General features: G+C 45.9%; 2 protein-coding genes across 2 annotated transcripts; both read right to left on the bottom strand.

Moving 5' to 3' along the window:
- Window positions 1-1,332: 1,332 nt before the first annotated feature.
- LOC106605876 (zinc fingers and homeoboxes protein 1) lies at window positions 1,333-7,507 on the bottom strand. The gene is made up of 6 exons (XM_045719280.1): window positions 7,116-7,507; window positions 6,325-6,612; window positions 4,985-5,481; window positions 4,594-4,815; window positions 4,211-4,372; window positions 1,333-4,085 (listed from the first exon to the last, which is right to left on the bottom strand). The coding sequence occupies exons 2-6, from the start codon at window positions 6,488-6,490 to the stop codon at window positions 2,592-2,594; spliced, it is 2,541 nt and encodes an 846-aa protein (XP_045575236.1). The 5' UTR covers window positions 6,491-6,612; window positions 7,116-7,507; the 3' UTR covers window positions 1,333-2,591.
- A 253-nt stretch (window positions 7,508-7,760) lies between these two features.
- LOC100380869 (ATPase family AAA domain-containing protein 2) lies at window positions 7,761-20,536 on the bottom strand. The gene is given in 30 exon segments (XM_014201863.2): window positions 7,761-7,970; window positions 8,108-8,236; window positions 8,521-8,642; window positions 8,744-8,810; window positions 8,914-9,213; window positions 9,215-9,307; window positions 9,309-9,358; window positions 9,623-9,769; window positions 9,953-10,075; window positions 10,276-10,435; window positions 10,628-10,824; window positions 11,037-11,172; window positions 11,910-12,095; window positions 12,416-12,602; window positions 12,791-12,914; window positions 13,224-13,541; window positions 13,756-13,846; window positions 15,188-15,347; window positions 15,483-15,571; window positions 15,716-15,890; window positions 15,995-16,110; window positions 17,460-17,691; window positions 17,863-17,877; window positions 18,024-18,141; window positions 18,316-18,601; window positions 18,698-18,779; window positions 19,056-19,218; window positions 19,359-19,426; window positions 19,595-19,761; window positions 20,220-20,536. Coding segments are annotated over 30 exon segments (4,311 nt in total). The 5' UTR covers window positions 20,397-20,536; the 3' UTR covers window positions 7,761-7,937.
- Window positions 20,537-20,804: the final 268 nt, after the last annotated feature.

Here is a 20,804-nt window from a genome sequence, read left to right as displayed (position 1 = left end):
ATCAAAGTTGTTTTCCGCCACAAGAACATGTTAAAGAGATTCTCCGGTACTTTTGTATACATTTTAGCCAGTAGTTCTGAAAGTAGCATTCAGCTAAATTGTGTACTACCTCACATCACTGGCATAGAACACAGAGACCTTGCGGGGGGGTCTGAACACTGACACATCCAGTCCAAAGCAGGCGGTTTAAAAAAATACTTGGTAGTCGCAAAAGTTCCGGAGCATGTCTTTAATACAGTAGTGGGCAAAGTGCACAATTATAAGTGCTACACTGTCAGTTTCCTTCAGAGACACCACAGTATACAGTCCCAGTCAAAAGTTTGTCCACACCCACTCCTTCAAGGGTTTTTCTTTATTTTTACTATTTTCTACATTGTAGAATAATAGTGAAGACAAAACTATGAAATAACACATATGGAATCATGTAGTAACCAACAACAACAAAAAAGTGTTAAACAAATCAAATTATATGTTATATTTGAGATTCTTCAAAGTAGCCACATTTTGCCTTGACAGCTTTGCACTCTCTTGGTAGTCTCTCAACCAGCTTCATGAGGAATGCTTTTCCAACAGTCTTGAAGTAGTTCCCACATATGCTGAGCACTTGTAGGCTGCTTTTCCTTCACTCTGCAGTCGAACTCATCCCAAACCATCTCAATTGGGTTGAGGTCGGGTGATTCTGGAGGCCAGATCATCTGATGCAGCACTCCATCAGTCTCCTTCTCGGTCAAATAGCCCTTACACAGCCTGGAGGTGTGTTGGGTCATTGTCCTGTAGAAAAACAAATGATAGTCCCACTAAGAACAAACCAGATGGGATGGCGTATCGCTGCAGAATGCTGTGGTAGCCAGGCTAGTTAAGTGTGCCTTGAATTCTAAATAAATCACAGACAGTGTCACCAGCTAAGCACCCCCACACCTCCTCCTCCATGCTTCACAGTGGGAACTACACATGCAGAGATCATCCATTCACCTACTCTGCATCTCACAAAGACACGGCGGTTGGAACCAAAAATCTCAAATTTGGCCTACACACCAAAGGACAGATTTCCACCGGTCTAATGTCCATTGCTTGCGCCAGGAAACACGAGCAAGTCTCTTTTTCTTATTGGTGTGCTTTAGTAACGGTTTCTTTGCAGCAATTTGACCATGAAGGCCTGATTTATACAGTCTCCTCTGAACAGTTGATGTTGAGATGCGTCTGTTACTTGAACTCGGTAAAACATTTATTTGGGCTGCAATCTGAAGTGCAGTTAACGCAAATAAACTTATCCTCTGCACCAGAGGTAACTGAGTCTTCCTTTCCTGTGGCAATCCTCATGAGAGCTAGTTTCATCATAGCACTTAATGGTTTTTGCAACTGCACTTGAAGAAACGTTCAAAGCAGTCATCAAGGCAACTATTTTGAAGAATCTAAAATAAAAATATATAACACTTTTTTGGATACTACATGATTCCATGTGTTATTTCATAGTTTTGATGTCATCACTATTATTCTACAATGTAAAAAATAGTCAAAATAAAGAAAAACCCTGGAATGAGTAGGTGTCCAAACTTCTGACTGCTACTGTACATACTGGGCCTTCAGGCCCGTGTTCATAAAGCATCTTAGAGTACATATGTAATCTTTTACATTGTACAAAAGTACAGACTCAGAGCTTCGTAATGGTATATTATACACTACAGTTGGAGAAAGCTATGTAGCTTTAAAAATTGCTATTCTTGTATAACCAGTTTTGAGAAAAAGCCTTAAGGTTTTTTTTCCACACTTGCCAGAGAGCTCGAATTTGTTCACACCCTCTTAAGCCTTAGCCCCACCCATCTCTTTAAGGATTCACACGAGCTCATGAGTTGGTCTATGGACTCAGAATCTAAAAGGCTAAACTGATCCTAGATCAGCACTCCTACTCTCGAGTCCCTTGGTTTCTAAGTCTTTCATAGTACAGGAGTCCACATTCAATAGTTAACTTTGGCACCGCAGTTCCTCCAATCAATTTCAATGGGAACCCATAATATAATCTGATTTCACGTGATTCATTGCATTCATTCCATGAATGTACTTACAGTACTTTGTAATCTCTATAATAATAGGGATATATACACGAGAGACATTAGCCATTAAAAAAAGGACCTCTTAATTGCACATAAATAACTGTGCCGAATACTGTAGATTAACAAATGTCAATTTTCCATGAATTATCATCATATCAAATATTGTATTATCAATTGAATTTCAGCATTTTAATGTCTGACCAATTAATATTTAAAGTACTGTAATATGTAATTCTTGACTAGATTGACTAATGGCGCCACACTAGCACTGTAAAAAGGTGCACATATTGTTTGTGTTTGTATTGGTGGGATATTATCGCTCAGTCTTGCATTCAGACAGTACCCTTTAAAACACGTAAGAGAAAGCGAAATGTGTTTGTGCTGTTAGACTAAATCCAACGTTGTGTTCATTTGGGCACACCATACCAAAATGTTTTGCAACAGAAAGCAAAAATGGCATTTCTACTTGAACAATTCCATGTAGTCCCTCCCTGTTTCAGTCCATTTGGTGCCTAACGAACACAGCCCAGCTGTCCTTCACTACTCTGACTGAGTTTTTCTGGCACCCTGAGAGGGCTCCCAAGAATCACTTTCATCAGTGTCGTCATCCTCCTCCTCCTCCTCCTCATCTTCCTCACCCACCACGGTGTCATCCTGCTCTTCAGGTGCCATCTCATTCTCACCCAGCAACGCTTCCTCTTCCTGCTGGTCCACGTTTACCTCAGCATCCCCAAACGGATCAGCACCCATATCTTCCCTCTTGTGTATCTCAGCGAACCACTCTCTCACCTGCTCGTATCCCATACTAGACTTGGTCACAAGCTCATCCAGGTCCTGCTCATTCAACAACTTGTGCTTCAGGTAATACTCCTTCAGAATGTCTTTCCCAGACTTCAACTTGATGATGGGCAGTGGTGGTGACTTCTCCGTGCTGGTTGACCTCTTGGCCTTCCTGCTCCGAGACCTCCCCCAGCCTCGGTTACGTATCCTCCTCTTCCTGTTTTTGTTGCCGTTCAGTCCCTCTACATTGCCGCTCTGGTAGTGGAAGAACCACTTGAGGTTGCCGTTCTTGAAGGAGTACCGGGTATCTCCGAACCAGTTGACAACGTAGACCCTGGGCAGCCCACTCTCCTCTGCCAGCTTGTCATATTCCTCTGTGGAGGGCCACTGGGTACGGACAAAGGCACTCTTCAGGACGTGGAGCTGCTCAGGGGTTTTCTTTCCAATGTTCTTGTCCCCCCTGTTTGGCCGCCGGCCACCCGGAGGGGTCTGGGATCCTTTTCTAGACGAGGTGGCCTCGCTCTCCATCCGCTCTGCTCTCAGCTCAGGTGACTCTGCCTCCACTACCTTCCTCTTCTCTGTGAACCAGGCGTCGATCTCTCTCCGGGTCAGCTTGGTCTCCGTCCTCAGCCGGGTCAGTTCGTCGTCAGACGGAGTGCTTCCCTTCTGGTAACTCTCCTCAAGAACCACCAGCTGCTCTGGTGTCTTCTCCTTGAACTTCTGCAATGTGAAGTCTGGGAAGGAGTTCCAGGTCTTGGGGCGTGGCTCTTTCTCTTTGACGGATGGTGTGGGCGGTGGAGACTGAGGGGTCTCGTCGCTGGAGTCAATGACGATGGTGGTGCCGCTGCTGTGACCCCTGGGACTCTGGCTGTCATGGAACACGATGATGTTGCTGTTCTTGGAGTTGCGCTGGTTGTAGCGCGTGTCGCTGAACCACTTCTTGATCTCCCCTTTTGTGAGGCCGGTCAGCGTCATGAGCCTGGCGATCTCCACGTCGCTGGCGAAGTGGTTCTTCAGGTAGCTGGCTTTCAGCTCCGCCAGCTGCTCCTTGGACTTCTTGGGCCGCATTCCAAAGTGGTCGGCGCTGAGGGCCGAGTTCTCCTGTGGGGTCAGGGAGGGAGGCTGGACAGTGGTGGCTCTCTTCATCTCACTGACCGCTGGGCTGGTCTGGTGGGAGGACATCTTGGGGATCTGGCTGTGGCTTGGCATCCCTGCTACTGTCAAGGTGATGGGTGTGGTCACAGGCGTGCCAACCTGTTCAGAGTTTACAAAAGTTTCACTCACTCCACAATATTACAACAACTGACAAGACATATTGAGTTGAGAAACTATAAACAGAAAATATTACATCATCCACAATGTCATCAATAAGTACCAACCTGTGTAAAAACCAGGCCTGGCTGGCCTACTATCTGACAGGTCTGGAGGATAGACTGCAGGCCGTTGGTCGCAGCAGAGAGCTGGTGGGCCGGGATAACAGTGATGGTCTGAGGCACCGTGTGCACAGTCCCGTTGAACTGCTTTCTCCTAGCCTCCTCCACCTCAAATCAAAGTTTATTTGTCATATGCACAGGATAGACGCAATGTAAATGGAACAATAAAATGCATACTTGCAAGCGCCCCCTTCAACAGAGCGACAACAATTAAAACATATATATTCAATGAGTGAAAATATGTTTAAAAAAGCACAATTAAAAACACTATGTCCCCCAAAAATTTTTACTCTGGTATAAGACAAACATGAATCTAACAGAAAAAGCACCTCCTCAGGTGTCCAGCTGACCCCGTGCTTCAGACGCTGGGCAGAGAACCAGATCTTTATCTGTTCCTCACTGAATTTGGTCTGAGCCGACAGACCCAAGATCTCTGATACTGAAGGGTAGGGGAATTTCTTGTAGGTGTTGACCAGGACTGTGTTGGTATCCATGGATTGGTTGTATGAGGGGATACTGCTGACGGGGATGAGGAGCTGGGCTTGGGCGCTCTGTGGGGAGGGAGGGAGAAAGAGGATGCAAGAGAGAGGGTAGAGAGCAAGAGCAGAGAGAGAGGTTTTAGTCACTTATTTATCAGTAACATTACATAGTATCAACAGCAGTGAAAGGTGATTTGTTTTATACAATTTACAATTTCAAAGAATTTGAAAATATGATGACCTGCTGGGCCTGCAGAGCTGAGAGGACCTGGGCCAGACCAGGGGGGAGCTGGAGTCCAGACATATTGGCGCTGAGGACAGAAGATTTCTTCTGTTCTGATGACATCGTATTGGGAATGTTCAGGAGAACACTGTGTTTCATGGACTCAGTGTAATGTGGGCTCATCTTCTCTACAGGAGTGAGGGAACCCAGCCCCAGAGGTGCTTCGATAGGCTCCTGCTCCCCTTCACTCTCTCCCATCCCGTCGCTCTCCTCGGCTGCTTTCAGAGACACGGCGATCCTCTTCGGTTCCCATTTACCCCTCATTTTCATGATGGGGGTTTTGCTGAGTGAGATGCCAGCTGAGGCGGGGTCATCGCTCTCTTCCGTCTCATGCTGTGTGTAACCCCCATCCGAGAGAAGGTCACTGAGCGTCTGCTCCAGGGTTGGTTGGTTGCTGCGTTTCACTCCTGTGCAGGTGGCACCGTCCTCTCCGCTTGAATGACTGATGTCGTGCTCTGAAAAGGAAATTGCCCAGCTATGTTAGTTTAACTACATCAGAGAACAAGGGTCATTTTCAGGAGTAGAGCACACCATAGCAAAACGTTTTGAAACAGTAGGTCAATATGGGCATTTCATATAGGTTTCAAAAGCTTTTCTCCTGTTTAGTGACTACAGAACAAAAATAACACTTTGTCACATGCGTGGTAAACAACAGGTGTAGACTGCTTACTTACGGGCCGTTCCCAACAATGCAGAGAGAAAGATAAGAGAAAAGGAAAAGAATAACACAAGGAATATATCCACTGAGTAAAGATAACTAGGCTATATACAAGGGGTACCAGCACCGAGTCGATGTGCAGGGGTACGATGTAATTGAGGCAGATATGTACATATAGGTAGGGACAAAGAGACTAGGCAACAAGATAGATAATAAACAGTAGCAGCAGTATATGTGATGACTTGAGAGTGCAAAAAGGGTCAATGCAGATAGTTAGTCCAGGTAGCTAGCTATTGGTTAACAGTTTTATGGCTTGGGGGTAGAAGCTGTTCAGGGTCCTGTTGGTTCCAGACTTGCCGTGCGGAAGCAGAAAGAACAGTCTATGACTTGGGTGGCTGGAGTCTGACAATTTTTAGGGCTTTCCTCTGACACCGCCTGGTATAAAGGTCCTGGATGGCATGAGCTCGGCCCCAATGATGTAACGGAACGTACGCACTACCCTCTGTAGCGCCTTGCGGTTGGATGCCAAGCAGTTGCCATACCAAGCGGTGATGCAGCCAGTCAAGATCGAGACAGGTGATTAACATTTCAAGAAAACGATGTGAGCAACATGTTGAAGATGAATAAAACCCTTCCCCACCTGTCTCTGGGTCAGTGGAGACCACAGCGGTGTCTGTAAGTCCCTCTGCAGCGCTCTCAGCTCCATCCTTCCCCTCCCCCACCTGCATGTCTGCATCCTGCTCCTCCATCACGTTAGAAGAAGGCAGGACCATGCAAGGTGTTGTTGACTTCCTCCTGCTTGCCATGGTGTAGGTAGGCTATCCTCCAAGATAACTTTGTTTAAAGAGATGTGTCTGGAATGGATTTGACCTTCCGCTAGTGATGGTTTGATTCACATACTAAAACCTCCAATATTTTCATCTGTGGACTGAAATAAAAAATATGTATTTGACAGGTTCCATCCAATATAGCTTCACTTGAACAGCTACAATCTGTATGGATTACTGCATAATGGTAATAGCACGTTCGTTGTACAGTAATTACAGTGAAGTTGAAACGTGTCCTAACTATATCTACCACCTTTTGCATGTGAAACCCATTACAATGATTATTTCTGCACACCAGTGCAACTTGTTTGTAGCTACTGTCTAGTTTGTAGCAGCTAGTCATTTACAATACGTTTGGATCCAATTGCTCTTAATGCCATTTGTTTATGTAGAAAAAAAACTATTGCTATCCAGTGTGACTATAGCAAATTCATAATCTTATTAGATTGCTAGCTATCCAGATCTAGCTAACTAACCTAGCTTCCATTTCTGCATCTAGCCAGCCAGTTTACACCTGGGATAGACATTGCGGCTGGAAGCCAAATACTGCAGCTAGCTAGCCACCACAGTAGGCAGTACAGCAGCTGAGTTTGCGTTTACTTACCAGGACAAGAGGTGGCTTCTGCGCAGGCTCTCCTGCCCCCCGCAAGTTGTCTTAGGTTCTCGTCTAATGTTAGCTAGCCTAGCTCTACAGTTCAGCCCGAGCTCTCTGCCGGACTGCAGTAGTTTTGCTCGGAGGCAGGAGAGTCCAGTTCACCGCTGTCTGCAGATGAAAACATGTAACATTTTCGCTGCAACAGTTCTTTTCCCGACTGATATCCCTTTACAGACGTATTCAAAAAGGCATTTAGCCACTACATTAGTCACCTCAAGCAAGCCATTTGTCCATCAAATTATATCACACTGTTTTTTTAATGGCAGTTAATGATTAAGCGGCGTCATCACGTTAATGCGATACGTCTTGACGTCATTCATAGGCGACATGTCACGCACGCATGGAGAAATGTTGCTTCAAATAAAATGTCTATCAACCAATACAAGCATTTAAAAAGTGACGGTCCTGACGTTGTATGTATACAGTATTTATCGTTACCGTCTGACGACAAAGAAAACATCACCTGAGGCTGCACCATGCTCAGTTTGTATTCCGCTATAAACAAGGAAGTTACTGGTAATAGATATTTTTCAACCAAATTAACACATCACAATGTCGTCATGCCTTTATGGTATAACAAGACACAAGAACAAATACTTGTAAAAAAAAACACTTTAATTAAATAAAAGCACCAGTATACAAGTTGTTAGGAAATACACATCTGTATATTTCTATCAAAATATAGTTCTAGACTTGTTCTTTATACATTTAGACAATGGGGAATACTACGAGCAATCCATGACTAGCTACATCTTTATTGTATAAAACTCATTATGAAAAATCTTCAATTTCATTTTCCATTTCCTGGAAAGAGAATAAGAAAACATTAGAAAACATAGAAAAACTCAATTTATGGGGCATTGCTCAACGATATGTTTCATAAGTTCACTTAAAAATAAAAGAAATACATAGTACAAATTAGAATGTATAGAATGACAAACCTTCAGCAGGGCAGTCTTGTCGTAGTCTTTGCGGTGTCTGTAGATACTCTGACATAACAAGGCGTATAGCTTCTCCAGTTGATAGACCTCATATCCCTCAGTCTTAGACACCGCTCTCTGAAGCATCTCCTGAAATGAAGGACCAGAAAACCAGCTCAGCACTGAGGTCTTATATCCTCCATCTTTGACTGAAGGAAGAAGGTGCCTCCGTCTGATTCCAGATCCGTTTGTGCTCTTGCCAACTCTATTGCTGTCATTGTCAAGCCAAAACATGGCTTCGCATGACAATTCCAATAGACTGCCACTGGCTAGTTGCCTTAACCACAGATCTAGGATCAGTCAACAACCTCAAATCCATTAGGAGGCTCGGGCGACGACCCAACCCTGGACCAGCTGCAGTGATAATCTGTTACCTTTAGTTTGTTGTGATCCACCACAGGGGGCTTTGTCTTCTGGTCCAGTAACTCCTGGTCAACAGCCATCACCTGCTGCATCCCCTGGTACTTCAAGCGCTGCGTCACACGCCTCACTCCTACTTCTGACAAGAGGGGAGGAGTGAATGTACAATTCAACAAAGTTCACTTAAAAACAACAGATAGAGTTGGGGGGGTCATTGTGGGAAGGGAGGCTGCAAACCTGTGGTATTCTCTTCCTCCACTTCCACTCTCTGAGGCTCAGTTTTGTCTGTAGTGGACGCCTGCCCCTGGGTGAATGAGGAAGAAGTTGAAAACAGAGAAATGCAATCAATTCAGCAGGAGAATCATCCATACAAAAAGCAACATCCATTTTACAACAAAATAACATACATTGTCTCCCCCTTCTGGTAAGATGTGGTTTTCCTGGGCTCCAACCACCACTGCAGGGTCCTGGGTGCCCTCACTGCTATGGTCTCCAGCCCTAGCCTCCACAGCTTCCTCCACCCTGGGCTGGGTAGCCTCCGTTGTAGCCTGGCTAGCCTCCTCCGTGGTCCGGCTGTCCTTAGTGTCTTTCTCCATGGGCTGTCTGTCCTGGTTCTTCTGTTGGGCTGGTTCCTCCTGCTCCATGGGGGTCTCCTCAACCCCAGTGATCTCCAGCTCCTCCACGCCTGACTCTGCAGCATCACCACCCCTCCTCCTCACTCTCTGCCCCTCTCCTCTCCTCTTCCTCTCCAGACTCCACCACAGCAGAGTGGTCTTTAGAAGTGTGAGGAGAGGACCTTTTCCCTGATGATGCCGTTGCACCAGCGGCTCTTCCTGCGCTTCTTCTTCTGAGCTGCTGAGAAGTAGATGACCAGATAATCAAAGCCAATTCAAAAACCACCTTTATGAATGACTGAATGATGAGTGTAAACATGGTGAGAGAAACTGACAAGGTGTTATCATCCATCTCTCATTACAATTAGTAGAGGATAGATCTGTAAAGCTCTCCGCAGCTCATTCTCTATGGGCTATTGGAAACAAAAGTCTGTCTGCAGAGTAGTGAAATGCTAACCTGTGTAGCATTGTGTGTCTGTACATTATTGAGATGCTTGCTAACCTGAAGGGCGTGGTGTGGTCACAGCTGAGGGAGCAGCAGCGGTAGACTCTTTAGAGGGGCCTGCTGCATCGGTGCTCTTGGCATCCACTGCTCTTGTCTTGGGATGAACGTGATAGTAGGATGGAGCAAACCTTGAAGTGGAGCAACCTGGAAGTTAAGAGAGAGGCAGTTCATACTTAAATCTATCAGGAACGCTCTTCTTTCATCCATCCAGAAGGAGAGAGCAGCAGAACAGATCAACTGGTCCCTGAACAAATGAAAAGATAAATTCATTTCTACTCTAGAACCATCTTTCTGGAACGACTCTGCACCAATAGAATAACACCTGACCTCTTGTGCTGCGGGACTCCTTGATATCCTCGCAGATCTTCTCAAAGTCTTCATCCAGTTCGTCTTTGACGATGGCCTGAACAGTGTCCTTCAGAGCACAGGCTCTGTGGCGGATCTGACGATCTGGAAAACATCCAGTACACAGACTTGTCATCAGTATGATTATGAAGTGATGAATGGATAGATTCATGAATTAATAGTTGGCTGAATGAAGTAATGAATGACTAGTTGAATTAATACATGAATTTATGAAATAAATGAAACATTCTCCCATGAACAGGAATACAACATTGTGAAAATTCTGGATATAGCCTATTTCCTACCTGAAGGATCTTTGTCAGGGTTGTATTCCAGACAGTTCTTCCAGATGAGATCCACGTCATGTACAAACTCCTTCACAGTCACGTACTTGTGAGTGTCGATGTTGGAGAGGACAGTGGACAGGTCCATGGGCTGCTCTATAACTGTAGCATAGTCAGGTACCTAGACAAGACATTACCCAGCAAAACAACAGGTCAGCCATTCTCCATGTGATAGATTCTACCATGTCCATGTTTAGACAACATCTGGCCTCTTCTCTTTATTTAACCCTCATCTGATGTTTATACATGGCTCAGAACGCAGCCCCCCCCCTAGAACGCAGCCACTTTTACAGCAATTGATGGTCAGTCTCACCTCCTCCAGGTCGACGGGCTTGGTGAAGGCCTTGAAGCGTTTGTCCTGAGAGAGGCGGTTGGTGACATCACGCAGGAAGAGGCGGAGCTCCCTGAGAGTGTCTTCTTCCTGCTCCTCCAATCGCTGCTGCTCCTTCTCCGTCAGCATCCTCGGGGGAAGAGGGGGAGCCACGGGAAGCACCTCCAGGGCTGCAAGCACTGGGGAGGAGGACAGGGAGGTAAGTGATTAACCACATGACTGAACGAGTGCTGACAGCTTTGGTTCAGAGAACGTGCTCCTCTAATTTTCTACTGCTTGATTACCAGCACCTCCTACACAATACTTACTAGTTGTGAAGTTGAGCTTGTTTAACCATTTTGGACCATTATCCAGAATTCCACTAAAATATCTGAGTATGGTGCATTCTTACCTGCTTTCTTCTTGGATGCAGGAGCTTTGGCAGCCTGGTTTAGGATGAGATCATCAAAGAAGTTCCTTCTCTCCTGTGGGGTTGGGACCTGAACCTGGAGCACCTCTCCATACTCAGCACAGAACAGGTCCTGGACCTATTGGGGGGGTTACCAAGATGAGTCACCAAGTGAACATAACGTTCAGATGAATAGGAATGAACGAGATCATTCTGACTGATCCCCTGCTCAGAAGCCCAACTCCAACCCTCCAGCTTCTCCCACAGGGGAGGGAACGAGGGCACATTTTCTAGGGCTTGTGTCCCGTTGGTCATTAGATTTTATTAGGATCTTTTAGTCCTCGTTTGGACTAATCTTCCAAGAGTCCTTAAAAACATCAAAATCCTACAATCACATATAACACACAGCAGACAAAATACACTGCCATATTGGTGATGTTAGGGGCGGTGTGTTCACTACATCCTGTTAGACTGCTGTGGGGCGGTGTGTTCACTACATCCTGTTAGACTGCTGTGGGGCAGTGTGTTCACTACATCCTGTTAGACTGCTGTGGGGCGGTGTGTTCACTACATCCTGTTAGAGAGCTGTGGGGCGGTGTGTTCACTACATCCTGTTAGAGAGCTGTGGGGCGGTGTGTTCACTACATCCTGTTAGAGAGCTGTGGGGCGGTGTGTTCACTACATCCTGTTAGACTGCTGTGGGGCGGTGTGTTCACTACATCCTGTTAGACTGCTGTGGGCGGTGTGTTCACTACATCCTGTTAGACTGCTGTGGGGCGGTGTGTTCACTACATCCTGTTAGAGAGCTGTGGGGCAGTGTGTTCACTACATCCTGTTAGAGAGCTGTGGGGCAGTGTGTCTGTCTACAGTACCTACCTCAGGGAAGAGGCTGCTGTGGGGGACATTACAGGTGGCCAGCAGCAGGATGGGTGAGAATGAGGGGATGTCCTGTAACAAGCTGAGGAAGGTAGCTCTGAGAGCAGACCCCACCGTGTCCCACCACCGCTGGATGTGAGGGATATAAAGGATACTGGGGGACGTCCTCTTGGCCTCACAGAACATCTACAACACAACAAAACATATCATTACAGAACAGTGTTTATATGGACATGCATGCCTCCGCACAGAACATCTACAAGTCAAAACATACAGGACATCAACTGTCCATCAATACAGGACATCAATACTGTCCATCAATACAGGACATCAACACTGTCCATCTCTGGGTTCATCTCAAAAGTCTTTCTTTGACTCCTCTCTCCTTCTCCAAATATGTGAAGAATCAAGGAAAGACTAAAGATACCCGTCTGTCATGGCTGATGGCACAGGGCTCAGTAGTGAACTATACATAACAGGGTGTGATCCAAGGGGGAGTACAGTACCTGAGCGCAGGCCTCCTCAGGAGAGGTGGTGCTGACGCCGAACAGCACGGCCATGTCCAGGGTGTAAACTGTGAACTTCTCCAGGGCATGGAGCACAGCAGGGGCCAGGTGACTGCTCTGACCTGACCCAGGACGCCCCGCCAGCAGCAGCCTGGGACGGTACGATGTGGGCTGGTTCAGCACGCTCCTGGGAGAACAGAGAGAAAAATACTTTACAAGACCGGAGCTCAATACCCATTCTCCCCCTTTCTCATCAAGTGTACACTTCAGTCCCCACACAGATTTCTAAGATGTCCAGTGCACACTTCAGGGAGGAGTGGGAGAAAGACAAATTTGGGATAAGGATTTCTGTGCGTTGGACAACCTGTTACTCACCTGCTGAAATGCAGGAAGCCCCCAGCTGCCTTGGCCTTGTGAGAGAGACCGTTGATGCAGACAGAGGAGTCCTCCTCTTCACTGTGCAGGAGATCAGCATCTAAAACACCAGCTGGGAGGACACCTGAAGACAAGTGGTAAAACATCTTAGAACATGACAACCAAGTATGACATTCAAGAACACAAGACAACATACCCATTCTTATACAACAGGCAGGAGGGCATACCAAATCTGGGTCATGTTTATTAGGGCACACTGTGGCAAAACCTTTGGCAACAAAAAACTAATTAGAGAGGAGTTCTGGTAGTACCTCCCAATTTTAAAACATTGCCCCCTACTTATCACGGCCCTGTGGACTAAAAAAATCTCGACAATGAAGACAGTTCACATGAGAGAAAAAAAATAGAGATTCTCTTGTCCCAGTTGACCCACCGTTGTCTCGCTTGTCTCTCTTGAGCCCCTGTTCTGCATGTGGGAACAGCCTGCTAACTGTACCCAGTACAGTCTGTAAGGCTGCACCAAGCAGTGGCTGGACTACAGGAGTCAGAGCCTTGGCTGGGGACGACACAGCTCTCTGGGAGGCTGGGACTGTCTTCCTCATGGCTGACAGGAAGTCCCTGCTGCCGATGGAGATCGATGCCACATCTAAAACCAGCTTCTGGGACGAGGAGTAAATCTGAGGGTAGCGTCTCCTCAGGGCACACAGAGCCGCCTCAGCACATACCGCCTTCATGTCAGCACCGCAGTAACCTAGGAGACACAGCAGGGGGACGTTGGGAAACAGTGTGACAACACAAGAGAGCATCATCTACATGTTGTGATTAAACACAACACTTTCAGTGAGCCTCCGAAAACTAGTGGAATATTTAACAGATTGGAATGTAAAAATGGCGTTTGAAAGAATGTGTAATCTTTTAACAATTCTAGGTTGGTTTGGGAGAGGAGGGATTAAAAGAAAACATACCAACACACTTGTCTGCCAGTTCCTCCAGGAAAGAGGCTGATGGCTGGGGAGTCCACTGTCTGGTGTGGATCTGCAGAATATCCTTCCGAGCCTGCAGTGGACAAAAACATGACCATTTATGTCAAATATGAATGTTTCCAAAAAACAATCCTCCTACATGAAAAAAAGACCCTCATCTTAGTAGAACAAAGTAATGTTACCTGTTTACATCTCACACATAGAGTACCAGTCAAAAGTTTGGACACACCTACTCATGCAAGGGTTTTTCTTTATTTGTACTATTTTCTACATTGTAGAATAATAGTGAAGACATCAAAACTATGAAATAACACATGGAATCATGTAGAAACCAAAAAGTTTAAAAAAAAAGTTAAATCAAAACATTTTATATTTGAGATTCTTCAAAGTAGACACATTTTGCCTTGACAGCTTTGCACACTCTTGGCATTCTCTCAACCAGCTTCACCTGGAATGCTTTTCCAACAGTCTTGAAGGCATTCTCACATATGCTGAGCACTTGGTGGCTGCTTTTCCTTCACTCTGCGGTCCAACTCATCCCAAACCATCTCAATTGGGTTGAGGTCGGGCGATTGTGGAGGCCAGGTAATCTGATGCAGCACTCCATCACTCTCCTTTTTGGTCAAATAGTCATTGCCCTGTTGAAAAACAAAATGACAGTCCCACTAAGCCCAAACCAAATGGGATGGCGTATCGCTGCAGAATGCTGTGGTAGACATGCTGGTTAAGTGTGCCTTGAATTCAAAATAAATCACAGACAGTGTCACCAGCAAAGCACCCCCACACCTCCTCCTCCATGCTTCACGGTGGGAACCACACATGCGGAGATCATCCGTTTACTTACTCTGCGTCTCACAAATTTGGAATCATCAGACCAAAGGACAGATTTCCAACAGTCTAATGTCCATTGCTCGTGTTTCTTGGCCAAAGCAAGTCTCTTCTTGTTGGTGTCCTTTAGTAGTGGTTTCTTTGCAGCAATTTGACCATGAAGGCCTGATTTATACAGTCTCCTCTGAACAGTTGATGTTGAGATGTGTCTGTTACTTGAACTCGGTGAAGCATTTATTTAGGCTGCAATCTGAGGTGCAGTTAATTGCCGATTCTTGAGGCCGGTAACTCTAATGAACGTATCCTCTGCAGCAGAGGTAACTCTGGGTCTTCCATTCCTGTGGCAGTCCTCATGAGAGCTAGTTTCATCATAGCGCTTGATGGTTTTTGCAACTGCATTTGAAGAAACGTTCAAAGTTCTTGACATTTTCCAGATAGACTGACCTTCATGTCATGTCTTAAAGAATTGATGGGAGAGAGGGACTTACCTGAATTTGTCCAATAGAAACCTTGTTTTCGTTGCAAAACTGTTTGCTACGGTGTGCACTAATGATTACACCCGTGGTCACTAAGACCCTTGTCTCACCTCTCTGTCAGGCAGGCCAAAGAGGAACTCTCGGTCGAAGCGTCCAGGTCGCCTGAGAGCTGGGTCTATAGAGTCCAGACGGTTAGTAGCTCCTATCACAACAACCTCTCCTCTGCTGTCTAACCCATCCATCAGGGCAAGGAGAGTGGACACGATGGAGCTGAGATGGAAACACATACAGAACATTATTCCCACTGTACGAAGACGTACTAAACAAAAGCTACCAAATAGCTAAACGAGAAGCAATAATGTTTGTATTGAAATCGGTTTGTTCCAATGATTAACAGTGTCTGACCTGTGTATCTGGTCTTGTCTGCTGGAGCGGACGGGAGCCAACCCATCAACCTCATCAAAGAATATAATCGATGGCCGCATCTGATACGCCTAAAAGATATGAAAAAAATAAAAATGTTTGAGTATTTCCTCCTCCAATTCATCTTGGTTTCAACATCCTGGAACAATAAGTGGAATACAATATATTTCAGAACCAGAAGCCAACTTCCATGGAGAATAATGGTAGGTAATGACCTGGTCGAAGAGAAGACGTAGCTGCCGTTCGGACTCTCCCACCCACTTGCTGAGGCAGTCTGCTCCCTTTCTCATGAAGAAAGAGACCTTCCTCTCTCCCTGACTGCACTCGTTAGCCAACGCTCTGGCCACTAGAGTCTTCCCTGTTCCAGGAGGTCCGTAGAACAAACAGCCCCTACACACACACAGTAAGAATCTACAGCATGAAGAGCAACAACAGATCCTAGATCATTCCACCATAATAGTATGGATGACTTTCTAAACATTTCTTCTAGCTACCTTGGTGGTTGGATCTTGAACCTCTCAAACACCTCTGGGTAAAGCAGAGGGAAGACCACCATCTCTTTCAGGGCAGAGATGTGTCTGGTCAGTCCCCCAATGCTGTCAAAACGCACCTAGAAAACAACATTACACCATTTCAATGTTGGACAATGTTGTCCGGGGCTGTCCCAGTTATCTATCCTTCCCTCCTTCATTCCCCCTCACAGACTTAACATATGACTGGTGCAGGTATGGACTGGAGAGAGCTCCTTAAGGTTTCCTCCTTACTGTTACTAGTCAGACTTACTGTCTGGTCTACCTGCACGGGGTCAACATCAGCTAGACTTACTGTCTGGTCTATCTGCACGGGGTCAACATCAGCTAGACTTACTGTCTGGTCTATCTGCATGGGGTCAACGTCAGCTAGACTTACTGTCTGGTCTATCTGCATGGGGTCAACGTCAGCTAGACTTACTGTCTGGTCTATCTGCATGGGGTCAACGTCAGCTAGACTTACTGTCTGGTCTACCTGCACGGGGTCAACGTCAGCTAGACTTACTGTCTGGTCTACCTGCACGGGGTCAACATCAGCTAGACCTACTGTCTGGTCTACCTGCATGGGGTCAACGTCAGCTAGACTTACTGTCTGGTCTATCTGCACGGGGTCAACATCAGCTAGACTTACTGTCTGGTCTACCTGCACGGGGTCAACATCAGCTAGACTTACTGTCTGGTCTACCTGCATGGGGTCAACATCAGCTAGACTTACTGTCTGGTCTACCTGCATGGGGTCAACGTCAGCTAGACTTACTGTCTGGTCTACCTGCATGGGGTCAACGTCAGCTAGACTTACTGTCTGGTCTACCTGCATGGGGTCAACATCAGCTAGACTTACTGTCTGGTCTACCTGCATGGGGTCAACATCAGCTAGACTTACTGTCTGGTGTACCTGCATGGGGTCAACATCAGCTAGACTTACTGTCTGGTCTATCTGCACGGGGTCAACATCAGCTAGACTTACTGTCTGGTCTACCTGCATGGGGTCAACATCAGCTAGACCTACTGTCTGGTCTACCTGCATGAGTTCAACGTCAGCTAGACTTACTGTCTGGTCTATCTGCATGGGGTCAACGTCAGCTAGACTTACTGTCTGGTCTATCTGCATGGGGTCAACGTCAGCTAGACTTACTGTCTGGTCTATCTGCATGGGGTCAACGTCAGCTAGACTTACTGTCTGGTCTATCTGCATGGGGTCAACATCAGCTAGACCTACTGTCTGGTCTACCTGCATGGGGTCAACGTCAGCTAGACTTACTGTCTGGTCTACCTGCACGGGGTCAACATCAGCTAGACTTACTGTCTGGTCTACCTGCATGGGGTCAACATCAGCTAGACTTACTGTCTGGTCTATCTGCACGGGGTCAACATCAGCTAGACTTACTGTCTGGTCTACCTGCATGGGGTCAACATCAGCTAGACTTACTGTCTGGTCTATCTGCATGGGGTCAACGTCAGCTAGACTAGCTCCAATCTTCATCCTGTCCTTGTGGATTCCCAGGACATCCTCTTTCAGCAGATTCATGGGAAGACATCTATTCCCCGATCTGTTCCTGCTCTTCCTCCTCCTCCTCTGGAACTTGTCATCATCAGAGGAGGAGGAGGAAGAGGAGGAGGACGAGGAGGTGGAGTCACTACTGTGGATGGCATGTCTTCTTCTACATGGTAAAGAAAGGAGTATGGCAGAGCCTGAGGTCAGTAACGTCACTGACTAATACAGACAACGTAATGCACACAAATCATCACCATGCAGCTCAATGACCAAGAACCCAGCCATGACACAAACCCTGACGTCACCACACATCTAACACACACTGGCAATAACTTACCTATCAGACACACTCCTGTGGATGCCAGAAATCAGAAGCACAAGGAAGTAGAACTTAGGAATGAATTGTGATTTGTTGTAATAGTTAGGAAACAATGTTAAACTAAACTTGATAAGTGAGACATGGAAGGTAGTAGGTACTAGGTTCTTTAGCCTACAGACCTGTTGCCTCTCCTTATGTTGTAAGGGCTTCTCGGACCAGTAGAGCTGAATCTATACCTCCGCCTGGATGGGGACAAGTGTCTTGAAGTCTTGAAGAAGATGGCCTTTGTCTTGGGCTCTGTGGGAAATAAAAGGTCAACCATGAGAAATGAGTCGAAGGACAAGTTATGGGAATAATAACTACTAAAGCGTGACAGTAAATGTAGAGTCCATGCAGAGGTGCTGATGGCTAGAAGTATGCAGACTTCAGTTAAATAAAAGATGCAAATAGTTTGAACAGAAAAGATCTAACCCTCTCGAGGTGCCTGGTAGCGAACAGCAGCTTTCCTCTGCCTGAAATCATAACGTTTCTGGTTGTCATCTTCATCATGGTCATCATCCTCCTCCTCATCTTCATTACGGTCGTCATCATCGTCGTCGTCTTCGTCATCTGCCTGATTATTTTTGCCTCCCTCTTCCTCATCATTCTCCTCTTCACTGGAGGTCACTTCATTTTCATTCTCTTGAGGGTCTTCACTTCCTTCATCGGTTCTTTCAGAAGTCCTTTTCCTCTTGGCCCCAGCGTAGATTACAAGGTCCTAAAATAAAGGGAAAAATATCATTGGGGGACATCATGGTGACATTTAACAAAATCTATTATAAAGCTATGAACCTGTAGCATTAATAAAGTTTACCTCCTCTGTAGTATCCCTGCTTCTTAACCGGCGACGCATTTTCTGCATGTCATCCATCTTCTGCAGCACTGCCTCAGCTGTACTTTACGAATAGAAGTTAAAAAAAAACAGGACTGTTTAATTTCACCGTTACCGCTAGCCGTTATCAACTTTGCCGTTATAAACATGCAACCCAGACTGACAAGAAAACGTCCACAGTGGTGGCCCAACCCTCCTCCACGAGAGTTACTGGGCCTGCAGGTGATTTCTCCTGCCCCGGTGCTAGATTAGGTCTGAAGGGAAAACCCTGTGGTAGATGGGTAGCTAGGAGGGTTGGCCTCCCCTGATGTACGATGCCTGCTGATGGACATGTTCTTACTTGGTGATGAGGCGGTTATAGAGTACAGACTGGTTCCTGGAGTTGCGCTTGTATCTGGTGATCCTGGAGCTGCGTCTCACAGAGCTGTCCTCCTCCCTGGGACGCAGAACAAACTGGGTCTTCAGAGTAGAGGCCTCTTCTTCCTCAACTTCATCAGTAGCATCTGGAAGAAGGTTATGTTTTAATTAACTTGATGATAAACATTGTAGCTGACACAAATGAACCCAATGGTGTCTCCTTCTCGCTGTACTGTTGGAGGTGGCATTGATTCATGTAAATGTGATCTAGAAATGATCTAGTTACCAGCTTCAGATTGCTTCTCCCTGGATGACGCGGAGGCTTTTCCATCACCCTGCAGTCTTGGGGATTTCCTGCAGAGATCAACAAAATGAGAACTTAAACATGGAGGGTTGTGATGATACCTTAGGTTTGTAAACATGTTTCTGTCGCCATGTGTATCACCGACTATACAGAGAGGAGTGGAAGCTGATTTTACATACAACGAACAGCAGTTATCTGCATAAAACATAAGTAGTTACCTTGTGCTGTGTTCACCAGTTTCCTCCTCTTTCTCAGGGGACTTGGTTGGGCACTTTGTCTGGCCATTCATTTTAGCCAAGGACACCTCATGTTTGACGGTCTGTCCCCTGGTCCTCAGGGATCCTCGTCTCGGAGGGCTATCCTCCTCCTTCACCATTGAGTGGCCCTATGTTAGGAGAAAACAAAAACATCAGCTGCATTCACATAAGAATCCAGTCATTTAAAGTGTAGTAAGCTAACTTACAGCTGGCTAGCTATAGAAGTTAGCTAGCAGGCAACATACCTGTCCACATTCAGAAACAATCATTAAAGTTATTGTTAGTCAGTGCTACTTACTAGCCATCTAAAGGGGCTAGCTAACTAGCTGAGATCACTCAACTCCACGATATATACATCTATGGGCGATACCCCATAGGGTATGTAAACTAGAGACAGGAGCTAACAGGCCAACTAATTTATAACATTAGCCTCCAGTTAGCTTACAACTGGCATAGAATGCGGTTAACTAGGCACATAAACAACATCAATGTCGGGCTAGCTAGTTAGCTAACAGCTGTCAGATAACTAACAACAGCTGAGTTTACAGTGACATTTTATAATGTCAACTATCTAAAAGGGCCTCACATTTCGTGTGTTTTCAGTGTTACTGGAGCTGTCATTCAGGCCTCTCTTCAGCCGACTCGACTTTGTCTGCGATGCGCTCTTCAGCGACAGAAACTCGGAGCTCGTATCCAAGTCAACCCGGTTCCTCTTCGGAGTTGCTGGTTCAGCGCCCACGCCGCTGCTGCGTAGCATCACCATCCTAACTTTACACCGATTTTTGTACTAAAGCATAAATATGGGATTACTTAATTGTGTCAAAACTGAAACTATTTAATAACATTCCTAGGTAATCTATGGCGCGCACTAACACACAACCCTCCCCAACCAAAACCCTTGATTTCTGGCGCCACAAACGTCACTGGAAGACAAGCGATAGCACGCAGTATACTGACGCAAGAAAACATAGTTCACCATAAAAAGTAGTGATTATAAATTTCTAATCACCAATTATGTCATGCTGTATTGATATCATTGACCACATGAATAGCTATAAATATTATAATTATAGAAATCTACCCCAGGACCATCAGTGATATGTTCTTATATCGTTCAGTTGTGCGGAGGGATATTATGGGAAAGATGTCCCGGTTATTTTTGGCGCGCTGT

The sequence above is a fragment of the Salmo salar genome, chromosome ssa05 (genome assembly GCF_905237065.1).
Source record: "Salmo salar chromosome ssa05, Ssal_v3.1, whole genome shotgun sequence".
NCBI classification, from domain to species: Eukaryota; Metazoa; Chordata; class Actinopteri; order Salmoniformes; family Salmonidae; genus Salmo; species Salmo salar.
This window is presented reverse-complemented; position numbering and strand designations above follow the sequence as displayed.

Bases quoted from the DNA above. Each gene is read 5' to 3' on its own strand.
- LOC106605876 (XM_045719280.1), bottom strand. From the start codon at position 6,490: ATGGCAAGCAGGAGGAAGTCAACAACACCTTGCATGGTCCTGCCTTCT. The intron at 5,482-6,324 runs GTGGGGAAGGGT...TTTCCTTTTCAG, and splicing joins CTCCACTGACCCAGAGACAG to AGCACGACATCAGTCATTCA. The intron at 4,086-4,210 runs GTTGGTACTTAT...AACTCTGAACAG, and splicing joins CAGGCCTGGTTTTTACACAG to GTTGGCACGCCTGTGACCAC.